Below are 27,803 nucleotides of genomic sequence, written 5' to 3'. Positions count from 1 at the left end.
CACGCACCGCACGTCGTCTGTCGACCAGGAGGCAAAGCTTGCGCGTTCGCGACGACACATAGCATCAGATGGCCAGGTAAGACTGCGAAGAAGGCACGGAGAGAACACATCGGACGTCAGACGCCTGCTGTATCTGCCGCCCTCGGCAGAAGCGACGTGATCTACGGGTGGCTCGGGGCCGCCTGCAGCCAGGGCCGGGAATAGCCGAAGTACAGGCTCAGTTCCTCCCCGCTGCCGTGCTCGCGCGTCACCGCACCGACCACGTTACTGCTGACTGTCAGTCAACAGCCTAACCACATCGCTCAGCGGTGACTAGGCCAACCCCCACTGGTGTGTCGCAGGCTGGGTGTGTGGCGGCAACCACTATGCCTTGCCAAGGCATCTCGTGGCGTCATTGTGTGATGGCCCACGAGTCACCCAAGTAAAGTCATTTGACGTAGGGCAGCACAGCTCGCCGGCCTTGGTTGCGCCCTGGACGGCACTGCTTACAGCTGGTGCAGAACAGTGGTGGCCGGGCGGCGGACTATGATCCGGGATGGCAGCAGGCGTCTGCATGTCATGTTGAGCAGGCTTTGTCAACGCCAACCGCCTTAACCTATCGCCAAGTTGTGCTGCGAGCATTCGGCTGTTTTACTGACACAGGCGGCGCAGAGCGCGGAGACAGACACACCAGCCGACCAAACACGCTCATGATTCTGTGCCGACCACCAATTAACTGCCCTCGGCTGCTCGAGCGCCGGTGCTAAACCATTACCTGTACATCAAGAGCCTGTACTAATCACGCGCCAACACCGAAAACGGGTAACCATTTTCAGAACTGTTGAAGTCGTTAGCAGAACATCGTGCTTCCCCAACTTTCCGGTTGGGAAATGTTTGGGAACAGCGTCGAAAGTAATACACCCTGGATGGCATGGCTTGTTCCGGACCTGACTGGCTTGGATGGCTAGTTTCGGACCGTTTCGCAACCCTAGAGTTGCCTATGACGATCACGCGCCGAAAAATATCCGATACTGATCAGGATTTCCCAACATTTCCCCAACCATGCGACCAGCGAAGCTCGAACGTTCCCGACGCTGCCTATCGCACCGAAAATGACTTCCTGAAACAAATCCCAAATCTGACCACGCAAACAAAATACACAAGTTAAATCTGATACCGGAAAGGCTCGATACAACTACAACTTTACAGGGCAATAACTGGTGGCGGCGGCTCGATCCGGGAAAGGTTGCAAACCCCTAACAATTTCCCAAGCCGGTTGGGGAAATGTTGGGCTCCCCAAACCTTCCCGACATCTCCCCAAGCACGCTGCTGACTGGGGGGGGGGAGGGGGGGGGGGGGCTCCACTCTCCGGAGGCCACACCACGGTGCACGGTCACCACACAAGCAGGAAGCAGCGCCGCTACAACCTATTTCGGTTCCGCACGCTGTTACCGCTCCAGCAATCACCCTCCTCTCCCCCATCCCCCTCTCCCACGCTCTTTTCAGCTGTCACAGCCGCCGTTTCAACTCCTGTCGACGTCATCTCCGGCCAGGGCAGGAGTGCGCGGTGCAGCAGGAGTGACGCGAGCCAGCAGCAGCTTGCTCAGATTTCTTCACGCGTTTTCCCGAACACGGCGTCGAACCAAGCCGCGCTGCGTCTGAGTGCTGCCGTCGTCGGACCGTCTGTGTCGGACCCGCGACCGGCCTTCCGTCTGGCGGGCTGTGGGCTGCAGGCCGCCTACCGCCAGCTGCCGGAGTCGCCGCATGAGCGACTCATAGGCCGAGCCGGAGCGTCTGCCATGACCGTCACAGGAGACCGCCCGGTACCGGGGGTCGGGTCGCTGCCGCTGCCGCCGCTCCCGACCGTCACAGGAGACCGCCCGGTACCAGGGGTCGGGCCGCTGCCGCTGCCGCCGCTCCCGACCGTCACAGGAGACCGCCCGGTACCGGGGGTCGGTTCGCTGCCGCTGCCGCCGCTCCCGACCGTCACGGGCGGCAAGCAGCTGACCAGCCGCTGCACCAGGCAGCTGCAGCCAGGCTACTCATCAGGAAGCTGGCGCAACTTGAAAGTGCCCGAGGAGAAAACACGGATCATGAAGGCTGCTGGAGTGTCGGGCGCGAACGTGGCTGGGATGATGGCGTAGTGGCCGGGATGGAGCTCGAGCCGCGCCGCCACCTCTCGGTAGTTGATATACGTCCCCGACGACGCGTCCTCGTAGTGGTACATGAAGTAACGCTTCGGCACGCGCTGGATCGGATTGTCCACCTGCGGCCAATGGGAGATGAGTGGGGACCAATGGTGATGGTGCCTGGACTGTCGACACCCAGCCGCGTTGAACGGCGTTATAAGCCCCCCCCCCCCCCCTCCCCCCGCCAGTATTGTGCATGCGACTGCGTGCATCTTTTCGTTGTGAGAACATCTGGATGTTTGGTTACCTTTCAAACGCGACGAAAAGGAAGCGAGTAACACACGAAGATCGGCGTTTCAAAGCGGGTGAAGGGAGCAACCTTGCACCGTTTGGGGCTGCGAGCCTCCACAACAGCTGACCGCGAAGTTCACCTTGTACAACAGGAACCCGATCTGCGCCATCTTGATGCCGAACTGGCGCTGTGACCGCCTGTACTCCTGCATCAGCGTGACCAGCACGGGTACCTTGTCGGTGTCTTCGTCATCGTTCTCGTCTGGGCCACAGATGATAGCACAGGTCAAAATTACGGGAAGGAAGTGCGTCATCGGTGGCTGGCCTCGACTGCCACACCCTCCGCCGCTACGCACACCGCGTCACGATGACAGCTCCGCGTAGCGTTCGCCGGGCTGCCCACCGAACCAGCGTTCGAAGGTGTCGGGTTCAAAGCAGCACAGTAGTCCCCACTCCTCTGATAAAGCGTTTTTTTAAATGCCACGAATCCGAATGCACCGCTGAAACCTACAAAACGCCATCGCGTTAAATTGCCGGCACCAGAAAACGTACGCCCGTAGCACCCATGGCACCTCGTTGGGCCGACCATCACCACCAACGCTGCACCACGGTGCGTGAACGATCCCCATTTCCGACCGGCTGGCACGTCAGTGGTTGTGTCCACCGATCGTGGCATCGGGGATCTGGCCTGAGAGTCGACGCGAAGAACGGACACCACCCAAGCGGTGCTTCGGGCCCAATGCAGGGGAGATGCTCAGTCACCAGGCGTATGGTCAGGAGGCCGACCCCGCGTGCGCCTCGACCAATGCTAATCCAATGCCGCACGCTCGTGGGTAATACGACAAAAACATGCGTTAAACCTGGCCTAGAAATTCAAGAAAATATCAAGATCACAAGATGGACTAAGAGACCTTGCCCTGACCCTTGTCGCTAGATGATTTTTTAAAGAGTTCTCACATTAATCATACTAGGCCACTCCCTTTGCTTTGTTCCTCAGTCGACTCTTGTTGTTCAGAAAACGTGTTACCACACGTCATCCAGACCTGTTAGATCCGGAGAGGGATGTCACTTCTCGAGTCAGGGGGCCAACGGCAAGCGCGTACCGAAAGGCAGCGGGATCGGTGAGCTGACCTGGCGTGGGGTCGATGACCGTGAGCAGGAACTGCGGGTTGGTGGCGAACTTGTCGAAGTTGTTCCTGCTGCCGCCGGCCGTCTCGCCAGGCACCCATTCGCTTCGGATCTGTTGTACCTGGCGCGGCCATGTCCAGATGACGTGAGCGATCAGTGTACACCATAACACGCGAGGAGTACAGACACGCTGTGTGCTTTGATCTTAGAGGGACACACTGTGTAAGTTTATCTTAGAGGAAAATACTGTGAGATTTGATCATCCACGTTTACATGGGGTGTTGAACTGAAATAACTATCTTGAAGACGTTTCGGTGTTGTTCACAATCATGTCCTTCCTAAGACCTAAGCCTGTCCGGTTTTTCAGCTACACGCCAGTAAAAATGGGGAAAGGTATATGGAGGAGAGTATTTCAAAGTCACCTTGGCATTCTCTTCAAAGTCACCTTGGCACCTAACGTCATAACAACGCCATCCAAATCCTGTCATTCCAAAAGCCATGTGGCGATGAAGGTCAAGGAAAATATAATTCTCGAGGCGTTCATGTATGGCGTTCGTGAGTGTCCTTTCCGGATATAATGCCCGTCAATTGGCTCTCAATCAATGTTCTGCAATGTACGATGACGTGGTCAAACTAAGACGCATTGAGGAGCGTATTTACTCAACAGGGAACTATGCCCTCTAGTGCAGTATTTTCCACTAAAAGTGTACCAATAGTTACAAGCGATCTTCTTTCATCATATCTCATGCCTGCTTGAATATCTTCAAATGTGAAACATTCCCTCTGATTCGAGCATTTGGCAAGAAGTGTACTGTACTGTACGCACCGTATCGATGAGCACCGAACTGTGCAGGATTAGCGGGGGGGGGGGGGGGGGGCGGAAGGAGGGATAAGCATGCTTGACGGTTAGCGGGCCGACTGGCCTCGCTGAAAACAGCGGCTTAGCCCTGACAAACAGCGGCGGCCGAGCGTATGCTCAGCTTTCCAACAAGGACGGCATGGCGCGGAGACTCAGTCCGGCACCGTCGCCCATGTTCGCTGGGGTGACCTTTGTTCAACGGCATCACTGGTCATTCGTTTCGCCTTAGCACGCAGCAACCGTTATCAAGCTGGTTGGATTGTCAATAGAAATTAAACTTGTAACATAAACAAAACATTCAAGGTAACTAAACTTATACTTCGATCAAACTTAAACTAAGTATTAATTTCATGTCATGCATGAATGTTGCTCCACGCAAGCCTCAATGACAAACGTGCGGCATTCCGCAAAATCTGTTCATTCTGGACCAGACCAAATGCCCCGCTACACAGTTCGTAGACTTCTAGAAGCACGGCAAAGTCAGCCTGCGCAGCAAGACGAGAAGTTTCACTGTCGTCTGCTTCCACCTTCAAAGCGTGCAGCCACAATTCGAATAGTCAATGGCACGGGCCAGTAGTGCGCTTCAGACAGCGTGTCTGTAACAGTGCTGCAGAGGGCCGTCTGTCAGACAGCATCCCTCGGCGAGAGAGTTTAGCCTGGAGCATGTATTACAGGCCTCATCTCATGATCTCATGAGAAGGCTTCCCCGCGCGTGTGCCGCCGTTACTGGTGCGATGTTTGGACATGTTTCAGTTCGGCGTTTCATGTGCTATTCTCAAAGCTTGTATGTAAAGGTTGCTTGTAAAAGGCAAGGTTTTTAATGTAAGAAGACTCTAAGAGTCATCAAATCAAGCACAGACTATGTCTTGCCCGAGATTCTACAACCGGAAGCCAAAACTGGAGAGTCATGTGTAAATTATTGTCCTCGTATGGGGAAGGGGCCAGATTTTGCAAGACACTTCCGTCCGGATATATTTCAATAAATGCTGGTGGATGCAACTGTGCAAGTTCCGACATTTAAGACCAGTGCAAGATGGACGCACGTTTTGCACCAACGTCTACCAGACAGGTTTTCTGTGACAAAACGTTTCCACGGTACTCCATCTTGTCCTCACTCTGCGTGTGCCGATCCAGGTTAGGTCATTGGAGACGACATTTTTAACAGTTCGCTGGATATGTTGCCTGTACAGGAAGCTGAAATCTCTACTGACTTGGTATGGGCTTGGTATTATTGATCGGTTCGTAAGGGGTTGACTAGAATGGTCTAAAGTGGAATCAGCCTACTGTCGTGCACAGGTCTCGAGACAAGACATAGGGTGCGTGCGGGGGTGTTCGAGGATATAGCCGAACCGACGCTGCGGTATGACTTGAGCCAAAACAATGCTGAATTTATAAGCGTGAAGAAAGCTTTGGCCTATTGATGTGGAGGAAGTTTCTAAAAATCGTGCCCCTGATACAGGTAACCTATTGGTACGTTATGTATGTGTCACCACAGAAATATTTCTAGGTGCGTAAGTTACAGCTGTTTTAGGAAAAACACGTCAGGTTTTACGAGTGACTTGGCTCCGCTCACCTGGCCGACGTGATCCACCCTGCCGTCTTTATCGTAGTCGGGTCCAAGGGTGCAGACCGAAACCTCCTCGAACTGCTGGCAGAAGTCAGCGAACTCCATCCAGAACTCGCCGTCTGCTAGCGCGCTGACTCCGAGTCTGTCCCTGGTGGCCGCGTCCACGCCGGACCACCGTTCGTCGCTGTTGGCAGGGCGGGCGGTGTCAGAGAGACGCCGGTGCAGGGCCGGTGGTGACAGAGGGACACCGGCACAGGGCGGGTGATGGCAGAGGAACACCGGTGCAGGGCGGGTGATGACAGAAGGACACCGGTGCCGGGCGGGTGGTGACAGGACACCGGTGCAGGATGGGTGGTGACAGAGGGACACCGGCACAGGGTGGGGGATGACAGAGGGACACCGGTGCAGGGCAGGTGATGACAGAGGGACACCGGTGCCGGGCGGATGGTGACAGAAGGGCACCGGTGCGGGGCCGGTGGTGACAGAGGGGCACCGGTGCAGGGCGGGTGGTGACAGAGGGACACCGGTGCAGGGCCGGAAGTGACAGAAGGACACCGGTGCCGTGCGGGCGGCAGCAGAGGGCATGGCCACAGAACGCGTGATGACAGAGAAGCGTCACATCAGATCGGGCGGAGCCAATCACGGATGAAACGCTGGTGAAAAGACGCCCCATCCGTAACGCTGGCGCTGCCACAACGCGGCCATTTTGGAGAGAAGCCTGTCTTTACACAGGGGCTCGCATCAGAGCAAACGACTCCAGACAGGTCGGCGTCGCAGGAACGCTGGCTTGAAGAGGCCCGCCCCAGAGCAAGGCGGAACACAGGAGTGCCTTTGTCGCAGTGATACTTGCCGGCGAAGACAACAAAAAGACGTCAGGCAGACGACCGACTGACACTAACGGGTCAGGGACGCAAGCCAACAAAGGCGGTAGGGTTGACTATGTTTTGAATCGGACGCACTATTTAGGAAAAATTGTTGGGTGTAGACAGGGGATTTCCTGGTGTCGTATAATCTAACGTCCCTCCTCCATCATGCTTCTGCTGCTCCCTCGAACAACTCCAATACAATCGATCGCCAACGGCGCCGAGCACATTTCGTCGCGATGCTGCATGCCCTGACTGTCTGGCGGCGTCCTCTTCTGGCCAGACGCCGAGAGGCGATGTCACGTCAGACGGCGCCGCCGGTGAACTGGCCCCAGTACGGAAGAACTGCGCTGGTACCGGTATCATCGCCGGTGAACTGGCCCCAGTACGGAAGAACGGTGCTGGTACCAGTATGAACGCCAGTGAACTGTTCCCAGAACGGAAGAACTGCGCTGGTACCGGTATCATCGCCGGTGAGCTGGTCCCGGTACGGAAGACCGGCGCTGGTGCCGGTACCAACGCCGGTCCGCTGACGCTGTGCGGACTGACCACTGGCTTCGTGGAGAGGATTTGTGTGACACTCGGTCGTCTTCAAGGACCGCTCGCGAGAGCCCGAGTGACCACTGCCGGCTGGCAGGGTGACCTTTGCATTGACTCTCTTGGCAGGGTGACCTTGACTTTATCGGGTCCTTTCAGCCCACGTCGCACTACTCTGGAAGTCTATTCCAAGATCGAGCCTCGTAGGAAGTCAGCAAAGACCAGCTTGCCGCGGGAGCAGCCGTGCTGATGTTATCATCTCTGCGTATGGAGCCGATTGCGGCTACCGCACATACCACTGAATACCCCCGCGCCTGTGGATGACAGCCAGTGGCGGTGTTCATTAATAACGCCAAAGTAACAGATTTTGTGCGATGCAGCGATGTTCATTGGCGTCACTGTCCACTCCCATGAACGTGAACGCGTCCAGCTGATGCAAGGATGCTGCGACACAGAATGTGGTACGAATGCGACCAACCCAGTTGACATTGCCTGGTTCTGAAATTCGCCTGACCATTCTATTCACTTAACGGGAGTGTTTCGCATTTATGCGGGGTGCTGAACTGAAAGAGCCATATTGAAGACCTTTCAGTGTTGTTCAAAACCCTGCCCTTCTTGAGACCCAAATCCCCGTTGTTTCTTAGCTACACGTCCGCAAGAATGGGGAGAGTATTTCGGGGAGACCATTTAAAGTCATCTTGGCATTCATGACGTCATAACAACGTCATTCAAATCCTGTCGTTCGATAAGCCATGCGGTATCAAGGCAATACAAATATAATTGCTTATATGTTCATATCTGGTGTTCATGGCACGATTTCCAACTACCACGGCCGTTAATTGGCTCTCAATAAATGTAGTGTAAGGTGGAATGACATAATCAAACCATGACGGATTGAGCAGGGTGTTTACTAAACAGAAAACTGTGCGGTCTAAAGCAGTCTTTTCCACTTATAAAATATACCGATAGTTATAATTTAAATTGTTTCATCAAATCTGATGCTTGTTACAATATCTTCAAATGTGAAACATTCCCTTTAACATATTGCTGAAGACACTGCCTAAGGCTGCGTGGGTTCAGTCGCCACGGCAAACGGGGGCGGCGCCACAGATTTTGGGTTGAGGGGCAAAATTTTCCAACTGACTTCCTGGACAGAATGGGGCATCTTCGCAGGTGAACCCCCTGGGCAGTATTGTATGTATTCAGGGGAGGGACCCCGTAGGCACGTGCTCCCTTATCGAATTCTTACAAGCATCAATATTGATGTAAATTAATATCGACAGAACATCCATCGACATCCAGAACGAGTGCCTTTTGATTGGTACGTGTGTCTTCTTGATCCAGCAAACGGCTTCCAAATCCCAAAACAAGGCTTCCTGTGCCAGAAAATGGTTTTGTGATGCATAGAAGAGCCTCGTGATTCAGAATAGGATCCTTACGATTCATGAAGAGAGCACCAAATCCAGCAGAGAGCCCCGTTTTCCTAAAACAGGGAATTCTGATCCCGAAATGCGGCCATCTGATACGCAGACCCGCAGCCAGGAGGGTGCACTAGCTACCCGTGCATCCCTGGAATGTGCCCGCCCCCCTCCCCCTGGCCTCGTTCTGAAAACCCCTTGTGCTTAATATATAGAGGCTTCATGAACATTGGATTGAACCCTCCCTCATGTTGAGACCTGCAACAATCATGGAGGAAAAACGTTGAAATCAACACTTGGCTCATAAGCAGGTCTCCTATTTCAAACGGGGGCCTCCGAGCTTATAGCAGGGCTTTCTTGTTCATAAAAGGTGCCTTCTACTTTAAAAAGGGGCTTTCTAGTTTATGGCGGGACCTCCTAGCTCATCACGAGGGCCACATAGTTCATACGGGGGCTTCTTAGTTCAAAACGAGTGCCCCCTAGTTTAAAATGGGGCCTCCTAGCTCCTAGCTCCTAGCTCCTCCTAGCTCAAGCCCTTCTAATTCACAATAGAGGTCTCCTAGTCCATAAAAGGGGTTTCTAGTTAATGACGGGGCCCCTCAGCTACAAAGAGGACCTCCTAGCTCATAATGGGCGTATCCTAGCTCAAAACGGGACCCCCTAACTCCAAACGGGGTCTCCTACTTTATAATGGTGACTTCCTAGCTCAAAACAGAGGTCTCCTTGTTCATAACGTAGCCTCCTAGTCAATAACTGGACCTCCTAGTTCATCATGGGCCTTCTTTTTCATTATTGGCATCCTAGTTCATAGCGGTTATCTCCCAAGCCGGTTAAGAGCCTCCTTAATACCAAATTTTACCTCCTGATCTAGCCAATGGGCTATCCAGCTCATATCGGCGATCTCATGATCCATAAAACGGCCACTTAATACAGAAAAGTCTTTTAAGTCTGATTTTGCACCCTCTAGCTCAGCCAGGAGAGCCTCCTCGATAGGAATTTCGGTGATCCACATGACCATCTGCTTGGCAGGAGAGACCTCCCGAAATGTTGTATGGGGAAAACGTGTATTACCCCTCCCTTCCCACCCAGCTGCGCCGCCCCTGAAGGCAAAAATAAGCGGGGACCAGCTGACGGTCGCGAAAATCGAACACAGCTCTCCCGCGAGACAGTTACCAATTCAGTGCAACAATGACCACCCCAGTGCCGATCTCCTGCACATGAAGCGTGCAGTTGCTCTTAAACGAGAGTATCTAAAAGGCATGCTGGATGGAAATGCAGTTTTTTAATCCCACACCTCTATGCAACGCGATGGAACAAACGTTCATCTTCTGAGATGTTAAGATTGCAGCTACATCCCCAATTACCAGTAAAGCTGCACCGAATGACGCCCTGAGCCCCATGCCGCCAAAGCAAAGCGTTCAACTTTGTTTTCTTCTCAGAATTCCGAAACAGCTCGAGGTCAAGATCACACCAGACAATCAAAGGGGAAACAAGCGAGGTTCTCCTCCGCAAACAGCGAATCAAAAGTGGGAAAGCCTCTCCGTTGTTCACCTTTGAATGCAGGATACCAGGAGAACGCCAATTTCTAAATTGCTGAGCTGGTGCAAGATGATAATAGGAGGCAAGAACGTTTACGCTACCCACTTACCGGGTTTTCGGGTGAGGAGTAATGTTCTATGCATGCTTTTCATGTGGCTCGAAAAACCTCCTGCACAAGGGCTGCCGGGTTGGGCTAGTTTACACGCCTTAGTTTCCATGATAACCAGCCGACAGAGATTGATTACATGCATGCGTTGTATGCAAAAGCCCGTCTCCGGGACTGGTGCAGAACACAGGCCCTGCACTATCTGGTGCGAAAACATTCGCGGGCGTACAAGCGCGGGAGGGGCCGTAGCCCTCCAACTTTTCATGAAAGCTAGCAGTGACCGATGATGATGCACTAAACTGATTTAAAGCTGCGTTTCTGCAGCAATGAAACTGCAGCATTTCTACCCCGCTCCAAAAAAGTTCAAGTCGTTATGGCATGTTTGCTGAGCCACGTGTTTACAACCTTCGCTTTGGATGATGATGGTTACAAAGAACGTTCTCAAATCTGTTTCGACGATTTAGCGTAACGTCAACAGCAAAGGAAACTCTATGGAAGGGGGCTGAAAGAGCTCCGTTCAGATCGTTCTCACCTTCCACGTGCGCAGGCTGGGTTCGGTCCCCGGATGGTGTAAAGACCTCTGGGTGCTTGAGCGGCCCCTCAGTCGAGGACGCTCCATACAGCAGTGTGCGGCGACGCGCGGCCGCGGTGCCTTTTTTGAAGAAGGAATAGGAGCCCTACGACAGGTAATGCTTCCTGATTTTGGCTGTGAGCAGGCCTCGTGCCAGAATGGAAGATGACCGAGTTTTAAAGACTTGCCAGGTTGCAACAAGCAAAGATAAGAAACATGGGTGCTGCTAAATGCCGAAGCACGGCATTTTCAAGAGCTCGTTGCTGTATACGTTTCTCTAGATGCTATTGTTTATCTAGATGTAACGGCAATACACCAACATGTATCAATCTGCAGTTCTCGAAAGCAATATGTCCGGCGCGTCATGGTCTGGATATGACAGCATGTGGTGGTACCGTGTACGTATGGCATCGTGTGGTAGCGTGAGGTGACATGCTGCACCATCAGCCGGGTGGTACCGTTTAGCACCATATAACATGTGTAGATCCGTGGTGTCGCAGCTAGACCCATCTGCCCGACCATGGGTTCCCAGTCCCAGCGACGCTCCACTCACGAGACCATGAGTATCCAGTTCCAGCGCCGGTCTACCCACCGTCTGACCATGGATCTCCAGGTTCAGCGCCGCTGTACCTACCGTCTGACCATGGGTCTCCAGGTCCAGCGTCGCTCTACCCACCTGTCTGACCAAGCGCCGTTCCACTCGACGGCATCCGCCCAGGGGTTACGGATGCGCACCAGCCTCGGCCGCCCCAGCTGCTGGTGCACGGGCCGTCCGAGCGCCGTCACCGTGTAGGCGTGGCCCTGCACCAGTCCCAGCTCGTCGGCTTTGTTCGCCTGCCGCCAGTCGCCCTGCGGCAGCACCAACCGCCCACAGCTGTTAGCCGCTGCTTGTGGCGCGGTCTGTCGGCCGTGGCACATTATTATCAGCCTCAGCAACGGCTCTGCGGGCTCCCCTCAGCCTCAGCAACGGCACTGCGGGCTCCCCTCAGCCCCAGCAACGACACTGCGGACTCCCCTCAACCCCAGCGGCGGCACTGTGGGCTCCTCTCAGCCCGGCGGCGGCACTGTGGGCTTCTCTCAGCCCCAGCGGCGACACTGCGGGCTCCCCTCAACCTTAGCGGCGGCACTGTGGGCTCCTCTCAGCCCGGCGGCGGCACTGTGGGCTTCTCTCAGCCCCAGCGGCGACACTGCGGGCTCCCCTCAACCTTAGCGGCGGTACTGTGGGCTCCTCTCAGCCACAGCGGTGGCACTGCAAGCTCTTCTCAGCCCCAGCAGCGGCACTGCGGACTCCCCTCAACCCCAGCGGCGGCATTGTGGGCTCCTCTCAGCCACGGCGGCGGCACTGTGGGCTTCTCTCAGCCCCAGCGGCGACGCTGCGGGCTCCCCTCATCCCTAGCGGTGGTACTGTGGGCTCTTCTCAGCCACAGCGGTGGCACTGCAAGCTCTTCTCAGCCCCAGCAGCGGCACTGCGGACTCCCCTCAACCCCAGCGGCGGCACTGTGGGCTCCTCTCAGCCCCGGCGGCGGCATTGTGGGCTCCTCTCAGCCACAGCGGTGGCACTGCAAGCTCTTCTCAGCCCCAGAGGCGGCACTGCGGACTCCCCTCAACCCCAGCGGCGGCACTGTCTCAGCCCCGGAGGAGGCACTGTGGGCTCCTCTCAGCCCCAGCAGCGGCACTTCGCGCTGATCGTCTCTAACCCCGCTGCTGGCCTTTCAAGGTGTGTGGCGTGCATTCACTGAATGCGACTCGCCAGACACAGGTGATACGTCGAGACACTGAAAGCAATGCAACTCCGGATAATCATACAGCGCACAACACTCCGTTTAGGCTTCGAGCGAGGCCGCACCTGGCCTGCGCGGAAGAGCGGCGTCGTGGGGCCGCACGCACCTTTCTGGAGCAGGTGATGAATGCCCCGGCCAGGGTGGACTTGTAGAGGTGACGGAACAGGTACTTCTGGTCGTGTTCGACCAGGTCGAACCGTTCGGCCAGGCCGCCGGTCAGGTCGACCAGCGCGTCCATGGCCTGGCCGCCCTCCAGGGCCTCGTACGAGCCGTGCAGCCTGCCGGTACCAACGCACGCCAGTAGAACACGCCACGCGCACCAGCTGATGGGCCGGCAGTAGAGCGATTCTTTTTGCTGTTTGCTTGTGGTGGACTGTGCTCGCGTCCAAGGCAACGGCCGTCCTGTCACTGAGTCAATGCGCGCGTGGTGACTGGAAGCAATGGACATGGTAGAAGCATACTTAGTGGGCGGATGTGGTGCGAACGCAGCACGCTGTTACACGCTGTTAGACTGAAGGCTTTTGCCAGTGGGCGAGCCTACACACGTTCGCATTTTAGTTAATGGAGCCTGGGTTCGTCCAAGTTTTGGTGTGGTAGAGGCATTTTTACATTATATATTTTTTGCCGTTTAAATACGCTCAGGTATATCAAGTGCCGTACGAGAACTCCACGGCAGGGAGTTCCAATAGCAACTGTCCTGCACGGAAACATTTTGTGCGGTTTCCAGGCGACTGAGTGCGCTTATTTGAATGCTTGCTCCGTCTTATGCGGCCTTCGTCGATCGAGAGTTGTCTCGTCTACGTCTGACCACGTGTTTTAAAGCGTTCAGACTATTTTTTTCTGATAGATAATACGGATAGATTATATAATAATAATAAATGCATGCTGCGGCAATCGGCTATGAACATGATGCTGCCAAAGGTAAGCGATTCTAGGTGTAAATAGGATGGAGTAGTTATACGCCAGTAACCAAGCGCCTCCGCCTCACAACGCTGACGAAACACATTGAACGATGCTACTCAAAATCTGAGAGATGTTTTCTCAAAGGTGTAATTCCAGGGATTCTGTGCAATTCCAAACCCATACAGGTTTTGATGTGTCATTCCAAGTAAAATAAGTTAAGCTCGATGCGTCGCACTGGCACGTTAGGTTCACAAACATAAAGATCACTTCCGAAGGAAATACTTCTCGGCAGTGAGCGACCACCTGCACCCGTGCCGAATCGGTGCGCCTCCGCCGCGCCTTTGCGGGCAAGGCAGCCCATTACCAATGGCCGGAAGTGTCCCCCCCCCCCCCCCCCCACCTAAGGCCATCATTAGCTGTGACGACTCAGGCCGACTGCGTCCGGCTGGGCCCGGCCCGTCTTGGTGCTGCTCATTAGCCGTATGTGCGGTGCCGTCCGGCTGGGCCCGCCCCGTCTTGGTGCTGCTCTCGTTGGGGTCGGCAGGGCGGATCGTGCAACATCCGGCGGCTCGCAACGTCGCCCGTCAGGCGGCTTCATCAGGCAGAGGCGTCCGCACGCCGCCCCACTTCAAGGCGTATCAGGGGTACAACTGACGCATGCGCAACATGCGTCATTGTGGTCCATGGGTGAGCTGATCCAGCGTGGCGTGCTGCTCGCTCTACAGTGTGCGGAGAACTCGCGGCGTTGTTTGGTAGTGTTAACTATTCCCTGCTCTTGAAGGGGGGGGGGGGGGGCAGATGAATTTCGACCAATTCACAGCATCGAGCGAACGATGTGGCGCAGCCCTGATTCGGGCGAAACAACAGCTGGCCAAACATGTGGAGTTTGATACTCAGCTAGCACCTGTAACCTTAAAAGGGCTCTGGGTGTCTGCAAAAGGATGAAGCAGCAGCGCAGTGTCGCAAAATGTGGGTGTGGGTGCTTGACAGCGGAAAACGAGGAAAACTACTCCCAAATACGCCAATAAACGGGTTTCTTCTCGGATTGGGCTCTCGCTTTCTTCCCAAAGATGGAGCTGGGACCCACTTTCGGGGGGGGGGGGGGAGCACCGCACACTAAATATAAATTTACACCCACGGGGTGAATATTTTTTGTAAGCATACAGCCTTACCTTTCACACACATCTACACAGCAAGAGAGCTCAGTAACGGCTAAGAGCAATCGACGTCCTCACTTGGCATATGCCTTCTCGAGCAGCGCCACCCAGAACTCGTTGGGGTCGAGACACTTGGCGTTGAAGAGGGTGCCGTTCTTGGTGGGCAGCCGGTCATCAATGAACACGTCCACCCAGTCGCCGAAGCGCCAGAAGCTGAAGCGGACGCAGCCGCGGTAGCCGTCGCCGGCCAGCGGCTGGTCCGGAGGCACCACCTGCCTCACAGCCACATGTGAAGTGAACGGTGGGCGGCACATCCAAGTTGCGTTCGACCAGGGTGAAGGGCCAGGGCTATACAGAAGTTTGCGCAGTGGTGACAAAGGTTGGTACGCGCTTTATCACAGTGTGAACACAGCTCATATCAATGCGTGTTAGGTAAGGCATCGTTTGCGCTGTAGCGAACCACCTGCGTCACGCTGCTAGAGAGGCCCGCAGACGTGAACAGGCGGCTCGAGCCACCTGTGTCGCGCTGTTAGAGACGTTCGCGGACGTGATCAGGCGGCTCGAGCCACCTGTGTCGCGCTGCTAGAGACGTTCGCGGACGTGATCAGGCGGCTCGAGCCACCTGTGCCGCGCTGTTAGAGAGGCCCGCAGACGTGAACAGGTGGCTCGAGCCACCTGTGCCGCGCTGTTAGAGAGGCCCGCGGACGTGATCAGGTGGCTCGAGCCACCTGTGTCGCGCTGCTAGAGACGTTCGCGGACGTGAACAGGCGGCTCGAGCCACCTGTACCGCGCTGTTAGAGAGGCCCGCAGGCGTGATCAGGTGGCTCGAGCCACCTGTGTCGCGCTGCTAGAGAGGCCCGCGGACGTGAACAGGTGGCTCGAGCCACCTGTGCCGCGCTGTTAGAGAGGCCCGCGGACGTGATCAGGTGGCTCGAGCCACCTGTGTCGCGCTGTTAGAGACGTTCGCGGACGTGAACAGGCGGCTCGAGCCACCTGTGCCGCGCTGTTAGAGAGGCCCGCAGACGTGATCAGGTGGCTCGAGCCACCTGTGTCGCGCTGCTAGAGACGTTCACGGACGTGAACAGGCGGCTCGAGCCACCTGTGCCGCGCTGTTAGAGAGGCCCGCAGGCGTGATCAGGTGGCTCGAGCCACCTGTGTCGCGCTGCTAGAGAGGCCCGCGGACGTGAACAGGTGGCTCGAGCCACCTGTGCCGCGCTGTTAGAGAGGCCCGCGGACGTGATCAGGTGGCTCGAGCCACCTGTGTCGCGCTGCTAGAGACGTTCGCAGACGTGAACAGGTGGCTCGAGCCACCTGTGCCGCGCTGCTAGAGAGGCCCGCAGACGTGATCAGGTGGCTCGAGCCACCTGTGCCGCGCTGCTAGAGAGGCCCGCGGACGTGACCAGGTTCCTGCAGCTCGGGATGTCGGCCGTGCGACGGCGTCGTCGTTATCAGCCACCGAAACCTCTGCAGTCGCGATAGCATTTATTTCCCGCAGCGAAGGCGTGCTCCTGACGTCTTTGTGCCCATTTTCAGCCGATTCAGTGCATCTCTTTATCAAGAAACTGATTGGGCGTTTACTGACGTTACATGGAGTAATTAAACTACTAAAAACCAGAAGCCCCTTTTCGTAGCACCATTTCAATTGCAGCGCAGCGTTCCTTTGCTTGTTGGAGTCGAACTTCATCCAACGGGTGCATGCGCTGTGGGCATTAATATCGACTGCCACAAGTATACGTTGCCGGCCCAATGACAATAGCAGCCTGGTTAATAACTAAATGGGCATCGCATTCACTTGGAATGGTTTAGCAGAGGCCAAGCGCCGTTTAGAGCGGCAATTTCACTATCCAGATGAGGGGTGGGCGAGGGATTGCCCAAAAGCATTTCCTCAAAAAGGTCAGTCATTAGTGACGTTAGCCGACATAACCGGAGGGTGCTTGGAATAAGATGGCAAAGGAGACGGGGTTCCTGGTTGGCGCTGGCCTCATAAGCATACCTTTGGTTTATGAAGTGCGGGGGATGTTCAAACCGGTTGTGTGATTTGGATTTACGGAAAGCAACTAAAAGCACAATGAAAGACAAAATAATCTATCCTGATGTTAAATCTACGCGGCTGGTTACAAACTGGGATGGGGGTAGTAATAGGGTACAAGGATTTCGCCCCCAACTGTACCAAAACCCATCTCTGTACTGTACCACTAGTATGACAAAAACACCCACAAAGAAAGACAGCTTTACGAGAAAACAAGGTGATGCCTCGCTTTGATTGCGGTGCTGAAGAACAGGTAGCAGCGACAGGGGCGCTTATATTTTACTTTTTGCGTATGTTTTTGGGCCTAGGATGGGGCTCAAACCACCTAATTGAGAAGCTTTGAGGAAAAACTGGATCAAAAAGATAAAACCCGACCAAATAGCAGCACACACAATTTGTCGGGTGCACATAAGAAGCTTCTGTGTGCCGTAACATCCCAATCACTGTCAAAAGCACAGACGACGGATTTTTTAAAAAGTTCAAGCGGCTCATCACTCAGCAGTGCGTCTTTTCTAATCACGGCGAGCGCAGTAAAACCAAACTACCACGACTGCAGGGCGGTTAAAGGCTGCTGTGGTACCCGTCCACTAACCCGCTCTATCAGCTTGGGCTCCTTGGCGATGGCGCAGCAGGAAGAGAGGAACCAGCAGTCGCCGAGGACGCCCTGAACGACGTCTCGGCGGCTTATCCCCTCCACGAACAACTGGGGCTGCTCCGACAGCTCCTGTGACAGCCGGTCCAGGGTCATTTAGGTCCTGAGCACCTCGGACCATCCGGTGACAGCTGCCCCGACAGCTCCTGTGACAGCCGGTCCAGCGCCATTTAGGTCCTGAGCACCTCGGACCATCCGGTGACAGCTGCCCCGACAGCTCCTGTGACAGCCGGTCCAGGGTCATTTAGGTCCTGAGCACCTCGGACCATCCGGTGACAGCTGCCCCGACAGCTCCTGTGACAGCCGGTCCAGCGCCATTTAGGTCCTGAGCACCTCGGACCATCCGGTGACAGCTGCCCCGACAGCTCCTGTGACAGCCGGTCCAGCGCCATTTAGGTCCTGAGCACCTCGGACCATCCGGTGACAGCTGCCCCGACAGCTCCTGTGACAGCCGGTCCAGCGTCATTTAGGTCCTGAGTACCTCGAACCATCCGGTGACAGCTGCCCCGACAGCTCCTGTAACAGACCCTAGTCAATTCCATCGCCTATCCTCAACACTCCCGACTGTTGTGGGATCCAGTCGATACATGTGACGCGTTGCTGCGGCCCTACCAACAGAGTGAGTGAGGCTCCAGCGACCCCGCAAGGTCGCCCAGGTCCAGGTCGCCATATCGACTGGGTCCACCTCACACCGGCGTCATGCACCATGGTACTCTGCGAGCCTGCACGAAGGAATTAGCTAAGTCGGCTAGCAGACGCGTCAGTGAAAGTAATTTTGTTACGTGACATCGCAATCACATTTACCCAACGGGAAAACCCACTCAGGTAATGCATAATGGCGGTCCCTCCTTTCTTTGATTTATCAAGACTTCAGGCTGCTACATTAGGCCTGCCCGTTAGTGACTTTTGGCTGCAAGTTATGGTTTCCGATTGGTCATCGATTCCATTTTGCAGCGCTGCTTCCGAACATTGCCCGTAAAAGTGTGAAATCTTATAAATAACTTCCACGCACGACTCGTTTGGAAAAGTGTCCATTCTAACGTGATTTGGGGTTTCGAGTACCGCTTAAAAATAATTCAAGAAGACATTAAACGCAACTTTGGACGCTAGCAACGAATCAATAGAATCCGTTTGGTATAAAAAAACAATGCTCGTTTGCCATCTCATTTGTAATGTTGCTTCAACAGAGGTGTCCGGGCGGTAGAAGACAGAGAATAATAGTTTGGAATTTTTCCGACAGGTGCAGCTGGCCAGCGGCAACTGTCTGGTCGACCATCGACCGGGGTTCATTCGTGATTTATGGCTAGCAGCAACAAAAAGTGGTTTAAAAATGCAACAAGCATGGTTTTCGTTTCGTGTGGGCCCCGTTGTTGGTGGTAAATCTTTTGTAGACCTTAAACCTTATGGCGAGATATGGGTACTATGCTATGCCATCTATAGCCATAGCTGTGGGTCAGGCTGCATTGGCTGCCGGTTTAGTTGCAGTGATTGCACGGCGTGTCAACGTGTGGGATATTCCCGTTGGGGATCGGTCCCACCGCTGCGATGAGGCAACTCTTGTGAAAGTTTTGTATAAGGTTTCGCTAAAATACATGGGATAGGTTAGGGATCCCTGGGGGACTAGGCTGTACCGGTTTTTGTTTTTTGCTGGGGTCAAAGCTGAGCAGCCGCACATAATTTTTCAATCATTCGAGTCATTCAGCCACCATCAGACCACAATAATTTCAGTCATTTTTCAGCCACTCGAGCCGGCCTAGACCCATGGCCGCGATAGTGCTGTCAGAATGTTGTCCATTGTTTAGACTGTCGCCAACTTATGTTGGCGCCCGCGGCGGCTGCTGCTGCCTCCGTTGGGAAGGGTTTATGGCGCGGCCTTTACGGAGTGTGACTGGGCACACCCGTATTCAGAGCCGCAATTCCGGAACTGCCGGAGATGACTACTATCCTTATCCCTCCCATGGGGTATATCACTTGAGTGGCCCCCTCTGCAGCCGGCGCGCAGCCATCACCTCTGCTCTGTGCTGAGTGGTTGACTGCCTGATGTTTGCAAACTCCTGATGGTTCCGGCCGGTGGCACTGACGGCGGTCCTGATCAGGGCGACGATCAGGGCGGTGGCCTCCGCCCTGGCCCGGCTGCTACCGGTCGGCGGCGGCGGCCTCCGCCCTGGCCCGGCCGCTGCCGGTCGGCGGCGGCGGCCTCCGCCCTGGCCCGGCTGCTACTAGTCGGCGACGGCCTCCGCCCTGGCCCGGCTGCTGCCAGTCGGCGGCGGCGGCCTCCGCCCTGGTCCGGCTGCTACCGGTCGGCGGCGGCGGCCTCCGCCCTGGCCCGGCTGCTACCAGTCGGCGGCGGCGGCCTCCGCCCTGGCCCGGCTGCTACTAGTCGGCGACGGCCTCCGCCCTGGCCCGGCTGCTGCCAGTCGGCGGCGGCGGCCTCCGCCCTGGCCCGGCTGCTACCAGTCGGCGGCGGCGGCGTCCGCCTGGCCCGGCTGCTGCCGGTCGGCGGCGGCGGCCTCCGCCCTGGCCCGGCTGCTACTAGTCGGCGGCGGCCTCCGCCCTGGCCCGGCTGCTACAGTCGGCGGCGGTGGCCTCCGCCCTGGCCCGGCTGCTACCGGTCGGCGGCGGCGGCCTCCGCCCTGGCCCGGCTGCTACTAGTCGGGGGCGGCCTCCGCCCTGGCCCGGCTGCTACTAGTCGGCGGCGGCCTCCCCCCTGGCCCGGCCGCTGCCGGTCGACGGCGGGCGTCGCCCTCATCACAGACTGTGACTTGATCATTAGAGTGCTCGGTCACGTGTTTGTGGACCGGCACCTCTGCTTAATGGCATGCGGAGCAGGTGGGACGCCTGCTACAGTACTAATTACCGCATGTTATGCCCCACCATCACACCAAGGCGTAATATAAAACTTCTGGTACTGCCTGTCTCAGGCATGAATTTGTCCAACGAGCATTCACTTTCCCCGTCTTCAGCGCAACCGGCTTGATATTTCCGTATTATCCTGACGAGTACAGATAATGTTAAGGTATCTCATGAAACGCCCGAACGAAAGGCTGACTGAACCTAGCATGAGGAATTTTGTATGACCGCTTCATGTTTGATCTTCGATTCAATTCGATCATGGCAATTTATTGATATCTCGCCTGATAGGCTAAAACTAATCGCACTAATTCCTCAGACGTCGACCGTATGGTTCTCATATGGTTGGCTCGTATGGTTCTCAGTGGCTCCAATCTCACGATTCGTTGCTCAAGCTTTAGGGTACATACATATCCCTCATGGATGTGTGTCTATGCCGGTGTACACAGCCATGCCCGAGCAGTTCGGATAGCCGACCCACGCATCTGGTACACTCTGGATTTGAATCCGGAGGCGTCTGGCTGCTTGACCTGGCAAATGCCAGTTGACAGGAGATGAAGGGTCTCCACGATTATACGCCGATAACGTGTCAAAGCATTGGATGACGCGTACAAGGTTCTCCCGGACAGGTGCAGGCAAAGTTTGCCGTCGCACTGCGCGAAACGGAAGTCTCAAACATCAATATCTCTTCAAACTGTTCGGACTAAGTTAAAAGAGCAGGATGATCTAGTTTCAAAAAACACTGACGTATTTCGTGGCTCAGCACAAACAGCATTTAGAGACAGTAATGGAGGGAAGTATTCAGCATCTATGTGCATAATGTTCCCCCGCAAATACACTTAACAACTTACGCATTTGATTTTGTTTTAGAATCAGTATAAACAAACCATTATCAGGGCATGATCGGACATTTATTCCCAATAAAAAAGAACCGTGTGCCCGAAATATGGACACAAGTCGCTAGACGCGGCTCATGCTTCTGAAACAAAAATATGGATACTGTAACCACAACCTCTCAGATATCGGACTGCCGGACATCTGACACTGCTTTTTCAAAGTTTCCTTTGTGATTCCACCGTGCTGCTTGTTGCTTATTGACATCAATTTGCAATTCATCGAACTCATCCTATTGTTTATCGCTTTTCTGAAGTTGTTGTCTTCATGTTGTGTTTGCACACATTTAGTTGTTTGCACACAGTTTTCACACACGACAGTTGCACAATAAATCGTTTTATGTTCTCCAGCTTTAACTACTTCGAATGATAAGACACAGTTCCGCTTTGTCCAATAACTCGAAAAATGTAATGTGCTCGATCATATAGCTACACCATCCTGCTGGTAATCTGGGTTCTCATGTTAAGCGGTCAATCCTATCATGCAGGAGACCAATGGAGGACAATCGTTTCCTGCACGATAAGGCTCCTCCATCCGGCAGATGGTCTGGATCAGTTATACTATACAGCTACAAAAACACCCCTTAAGTGCATAACATGAACGTTTTCACCCAGTTTTAGGGAATGCAACTAGAGCTTCTCAATTATTTTACTGAACTCAGATAGCAAATCGGACGATCAAATCTTCGGTTAAATCCAATCAGGTCAGTTCCAATCAGGTTAAAGTCACAGCAAACGAATGTCGGCCAACATTCCATTCATTCAATTCTCGCTCTATGATGACGACCATGCTGGATAATGCAACATTAAGAAAAATCGAGCTCATTTTCAAGATATCATTGTTGACCTACGCCTGTAGCGCATTTCGTATTTTGGTTCATGTTGTCACCGATGGCGTTTCTTTTTGCTTGGTTACACTTATCGTCATTATTGTTTTGATGTGCACCCGCCACATGATTATCGATATGATTAAGTACCAGAACACCACGCTCGATATCGTAAATTATGGACGGCATAAGAACTACTTTTCTGAACTCAGCTAACTTAACTCTTGCCATGCATTAACGTAGATATTACGCTTCGTGTTAACACGCGCTCAGGTGGGGGTCAAATTGGCCCCAAAGTTTTTGCGTAATGGTTTCCGGATGGCGTGGCGTAGCCGCGCCATATTTTGCATAGGTGTAGACAATTAAATAGGAAATCGTCTGACATGAAAATTTAAATGTGTAAGGTCGCCGACCTATGGTAGGTCAAATTTAGGCCAGGCTTTCAGGGGAAGCAATTTCTAGGGAAACGTTCAATCTGATCCAACAACGGAGCGTTAGACCTGATATACTTTCTTGGGCAACACAACAATTGAATGAACAAATTGCATTGACTTAAGGTCGAGTATGAAGGTCAGACCAAGGTAAAAGCCAACCTATTTTATTAGTCCAGGGCCTTCTGTATGAGATAGTTGCTGGCGCCCGTTTCCAATTCACCAATAACAGGAACCGCATTATTCAGCTTCCATCGACCTTTTATGGGTCAAAATAGATCACTGACCTAAAAAGACCCAGGTCAAAAACTTTTTTTTAGGAACATACTGCCTAGCGTAACTTTTGACGCCTGTTCAAATGCAAAACTCAAAGAAGTCTGGTATGATTTTCGGCACCATGAGCTTCAAAAGGTCAAAAAGGTCTCTGACCTAAAATGAGCCTGCGACCTTTTGCCTAGAGCAGTTATCGAAACTCGAGGGCCTTTTGAAGACCAGCCTGGAATTTGACCTCGTTTGACCTTATTTGATCCAAAGGTCATCATCTAGGAATCTTAACCTTTGACCTAAATGAGTCCACGTACAGCTCAACGCACCCTGTGAATCTGGTGTCTCCAGCTCTCTTAGTTCCTGAAATCTCAGGGGGTCAAATTGGCCCCCACCCGAGCGAAAGATATCCAACCCGCTACCCGGGCGCGTGTTAAGGAAAGGTGAGTGGGTCGTAGCCCGTCCCGCCCCTGCTCTGACACCTTGTGTTCATCGGTGACGGTGCCCCTCCCCCTCTCCGACTGTGCCACGGCGCCGGCGGTCCGACGAATGCGTCGAATGCTCCAGGTCATGGCTGCTGTGCCGGGTCATACTCACAAACGGTCGCTTCCAGGAGACGTTCTCGCTGGTTCGCCCGCTGAAGTACAGGCTGGTGTCACTCGGAGGGAACTCCGAGTCCTCGAACAGATCTCCGTCGGACAGGGAGTCCAGCAGCCTCGGCACGTCCCCGACATTCTGAAGCGCCGACCACATGTGTACGCTTTTGGCCTGTCCCGGCATGCAGGCCGTTTTATCGCCTGCTCAGAACGTTCCGAAGGACGCTGAGCACATGCACACGATGTCCAGGGAAGACAAAGGTACATCACGAAAAATAGAAAACAGATCTGAACGCTCTGAAAATACTACGCACCAGACTGTCTAAGCAAGGCAACTTGCCTCTATTACCAGCTATCTGTCTGGCACGGTAGCAGCGGTGCCGGCAAAGCGCACACAAAGGCATAACATGGTCGGGCGCGTCCCACCCGGGCCGCCTTACGTTGAGGCCCAGGGTGCCACCGTCGAACTCCGCCTCGGGCTGCTCGTACTCGCCCTCCTCGCCCGTCTTCGGCCGCTGCTGACAGCTATCCTGGCACTGCACCTGCAAGTGCGCCACGTGACGTCAGGGCTGCGTCAGACAACGCCGCACCTCGACGGAAAATACAGGGAAAGCAGTCTTGAAAACCGCCCGTTAGCCCCGTACGACGTGAGATCAAATGATTAGGCAGAGGCTACAAACGGAAATGCGGCAAATGCCACAAAAATACAACCTTGTTATCACTTTTACCACAGCCCGCCAGGACTTCCCCTCGCCATGTGTTTTGAAACGGCGGAGGTTATCTAATTAATGCAGTGGTTGCCGGGGCGGCCGCTGCGTCAGAGCGCGAGTGTTGATGCGGCGTCAATGTCGGCCGCGGCAGCCAGATCGATGTGGTCCGCGTCACCGGCGCGGCTGGGCACCACGACGGCCGCCGCCGCAAAGTCGGCACATTCATCACGGTGACACATCGGAGCGGCAGCCTATACGTTGGCGTCATGACCTTACCGGTATGCACCTGCGCCAGGGCTCATTTGGTTTGGGCAAGCGACAGGTTGAGCCAGAGCGGGGGGGGGGGGGGGGCGAGAGGGGCGAAAGCAACTGCCTGTAGATGTGGTTGAACGAGCCAGAGACACAGCCAGGCTATTTGCCATGTTATACATATTTGCAGTACAAGGAAACAAACCACACACAGGAGGAGCGCATCGCGAATAAGAAACACAGTAGAGTGTACGAGGTATGTGCGTACGCATGGGCGCCTTCTCTTCTATCTGTGAAAGGGCTCAGCAAGCATTCGCTGCGTGCATCGAGCGTTCCATGCATGCTGGTGATGGCGCCTGCCAGATATGATGCGTACCTCCAGCGGCCAGTGCGCCAGCTGCTTTTGTTGGCAGAGTTGTCTCCCTGACGCGTACACCATTCCATTTTTTTCGGTTTATTGGGTCTCCGACGATAGGTCTACAGGGAGTGTTCCAATATTCCCTGGAGCTCCCTCAAGTGAAGAACTGCTGGTCCGAGCGACAGAACGCCCCATACCGTACGACAATGGGCTGTCGGCGTCGCCCAACACTTGCCTGCGTATATGTTACTATGCAGTATACTGTACGCATCGTACCTGTTTGTTGAATGGCACGCAGAGTCTGGCTTTTAGTTATTTCTTTGAGCTTGGCATGTTAACTGACCATGTGCGAGTCATTCTGTGGAGAGTCTGCTTACCTTCAGGGTAACCCCTGTTAACCTGTCAAACGTTCGCCTTCTGTGTGCTGGCACGCCTGGATAACGTATTGAGTTTGACAGTAGTTATTTGGCGGCAGGGCTTGCGTCGTTGCGAAGGACGTTTGTTGGATTGGTAGATGTGAGCGCACAGGGTTGCGACGAGCTGGGTGCGCATCTACCCCTGCGTCGATCATCTGCCGTCGTTTGCTTGAAGCGGGCGTTGTTCACCGGGAGCTCTCACTCAGTAGTTACCCGCTGTGATACATAGCAGGTGACGCGATGTCTCCAGGCGTTTGGTGATTTTGATACCACAGAAGTCTCTGAGCCGGCCTGGTCTGCTTCAGCCTGGCTCCCTACCGTTGATTTCTGTTTCAGCCTGGCTCCCTACCGTTGATTTTTGCTTCAGCTTGGCCCCTTACCGTTGATTTCTGCTTCGGCCTGGCCCCCTACCGTTGACTTCTGCTTCAGCTTGGCTCCCTACCGTTGATTTCTGCTTCAGCTTGGCCCGTTACCGTTGATTTCTGCTTCGGCCTGGCCCCCTACCGTTGACTTTTGTCGTCTATGGGTGCCGCCGGCCATGTGCCGGCAGTGACGGGTCGTACTGCCAGGGGTGACGACTGCGCGACCGCATGCTCGCGGCGCGGCACACCTTAGTACACAAACGGCGCTCTGCTCTCCAGCGGCCACGCCGATGGCGGGCTTCTGAGCGCTTCGTAACTTCGCTGCCACAGGCATTACAGCAATCTGGACTCCAGGACGCTTATTCAAAACTCTGTAATGTGGAACTGTGACTTGTCGTTGTATAGAATCCTGCCACTCCTCCAGTGCGGACCAAATGGCTGTGGTGTTAAGCAGCGGGCCGTGAAGACAGTGCTAATACTTTCACGTGTGGGAGTGCGCATACACGCACGGCAAACCCAATCCAACTGTAGTACGATGGGGAGTGACCCCTACACGACGCTGTTGCTTCAAACGCCACGAGATGGACAAATCATGACACATGCAACCTGCCAAGCGGATGGCCATGATCCATCTGAGTCCAAAGTGACAACACCAACACGAACCAAACGGGTAACGATTGTCATACAAAGCGCTGTGGGTAAATACGTTTTGAACAGTGTTCGCAACTAGCTGAAACCGCTCTAATTGAGCAAAACTAGTGAAGCATTTCCCTTGATGTGATGATGTTCTATGTAGTGAGCGTGATATAATCCATATATATGTATATATATATATATATATATATATATATATATATATATATATATATATATATATGTCACACGCTCATGCCCCCTCCCCTCAAGCAGCTGCCGTCAAGCGGCTGCAGCTGCCGCGTGTTCGCACTAAGTTTGAGCGCAGCTTGTTCATGTTTTGGGCATCTAGTGAATGGAGCTTGTGGTTCGCAGACCCGCAGGTGTCAGCGGTCGCGAGCCAGGCGACATTTAGGACCATTCCGACCTCCTATTTGTCAAATGGACGAGCACGTGTTGTCGTGTAGTGTGCCGCCTTCATCTGCGTTGTCTGCTTTATCTTCTGTAACTACTGTATGTACATCGACATGCAAGCTAGGAAATCCACTTTGTGGAAGCTCCTGAATACAAATCTACCTGTACGGGTAGTCATGTCATGACGTCATGTGACGCTAGTCATGACGTGAAATGCGATTACCGTCGGAGGCAGAATGATGGGATAACTCAGCAGAGTTCACCGTACTGCCCGTCGGCTGACATTCTCGTGAGCGCAACCAGTAAAGGAGCCATAGCAGCCTGCTGGTCCCCATTACTCCGCCGAACCCAGCCATCCTCTTCACCAGTTGCGATTCCGTCCCCATTCACACTTTAGTCCGGCACACGACGAGCACCGTATCCAACTTTGACCAGCCAGGTGTCCTGCCGTTCCCAGTTCTATTCGGTGTGATCGGTACCAGCCGCCCTTCCGTCCCCAGCTGGAGCTGTCCCCAGCCGCCCTTCCGTCCCCAGCTGGAGCCGCCCCGACCGCCCTTCCGTCCCCAGGTGGAACTGCCCCCAGCGCTCCTTCCGTCCTCGGCTGGAGTCGCCACAAGATGCCCTTCAGTCCCCAGCTAGGGGGCCGCCCCAAGCCGTTCTTCCGCCCTCAACTGGAGTCGCCCCCAGCCGCCCGTCCCCAGCCGGGGCTGCCCCAGTTACCCGCGGTCGGCCGCCGGCTCCGTCGTCCTCCACCACAGTGCTGGCCGGTGAGACGGTGATGCGGAACTTCTGCTTGTTTGGCAGCGTGATGCGGTCGTCGTACACCTGCGGGGCGCGCCGGCCGGTGCCAGTCACACACGCAGCGGCCCGGCACAGTGAGCAAACGCGCGGGCGCCGGCGCATGCAGCGGCCGCAAGCCCCGCAGGCGGAGGCGGCCGGCCGAGGGCTACAGGGCAGGGGCAGCACCGGGACGACACTCCACGGTGGGCCAAACGAAGCGATCTCTGGGTGGCGGCAAGCAAAAATGGCCACAAACAAAACGCGGTGCGGCATACTGCATCGGGTGATGAAGCCTCAGCGTCTGGGGGCGGTGCCGGCGCGGCAGACCCACCTTCTTGGACGTGTCGTCCTCAGAGACGCCGCCGTTGACGTCGCCCACCACCGGCGACGACGCGGAGCTCTGCCCGCAGCCCATGGTGGCGGCCGGCGGCTCCCCGCCCGGGCGCACACGGCCCGGCGGCACGTGCGCTCTGTCCGGCGGCGCGAGCACCCTGTCCGGCGGCTCGTGCGC

At 54.9% G+C, this 27,803-nt stretch overlaps 1 protein-coding gene across 1 annotated transcript; it reads right to left on the bottom strand.

The window, feature by feature from the left end:
* Positions 1-1,344: 1,344 nt before the first annotated feature.
* LOC119109534 (calpain-A) lies at positions 1,345-27,730 on the bottom strand. The gene is made up of 12 exons (XM_037233185.1): positions 27,624-27,730; positions 27,233-27,337; positions 23,811-23,912; positions 23,372-23,509; positions 17,450-17,581; positions 14,907-15,100; positions 12,875-13,046; positions 11,664-11,836; positions 5,960-6,137; positions 3,531-3,648; positions 2,540-2,661; positions 1,345-2,245 (listed from the first exon to the last, which is right to left on the bottom strand). Exons 1-12 carry the CDS (start codon positions 27,705-27,707, stop codon positions 2,018-2,020), a joined length of 1,746 nt encoding a protein of 581 aa, XP_037089080.1. The 5' UTR covers positions 27,708-27,730; the 3' UTR covers positions 1,345-2,017.
* Positions 27,731-27,803: the final 73 nt, after the last annotated feature.

The sequence above is a fragment of the Pollicipes pollicipes genome, unplaced genomic scaffold, assembly GCF_011947565.3.
Source record: "Pollicipes pollicipes isolate AB1234 unplaced genomic scaffold, Ppol_2.1 Scaffold_7231;HRSCAF=8579_pilon_pilon_pilon, whole genome shotgun sequence".
Taxonomy (NCBI): domain Eukaryota; kingdom Metazoa; phylum Arthropoda; class Thecostraca; order Pollicipedomorpha; family Pollicipedidae; genus Pollicipes; species Pollicipes pollicipes.
Note: the sequence above shows the minus strand (reverse complement) of the source record. Positions and strands in the feature narration are given on the sequence as shown.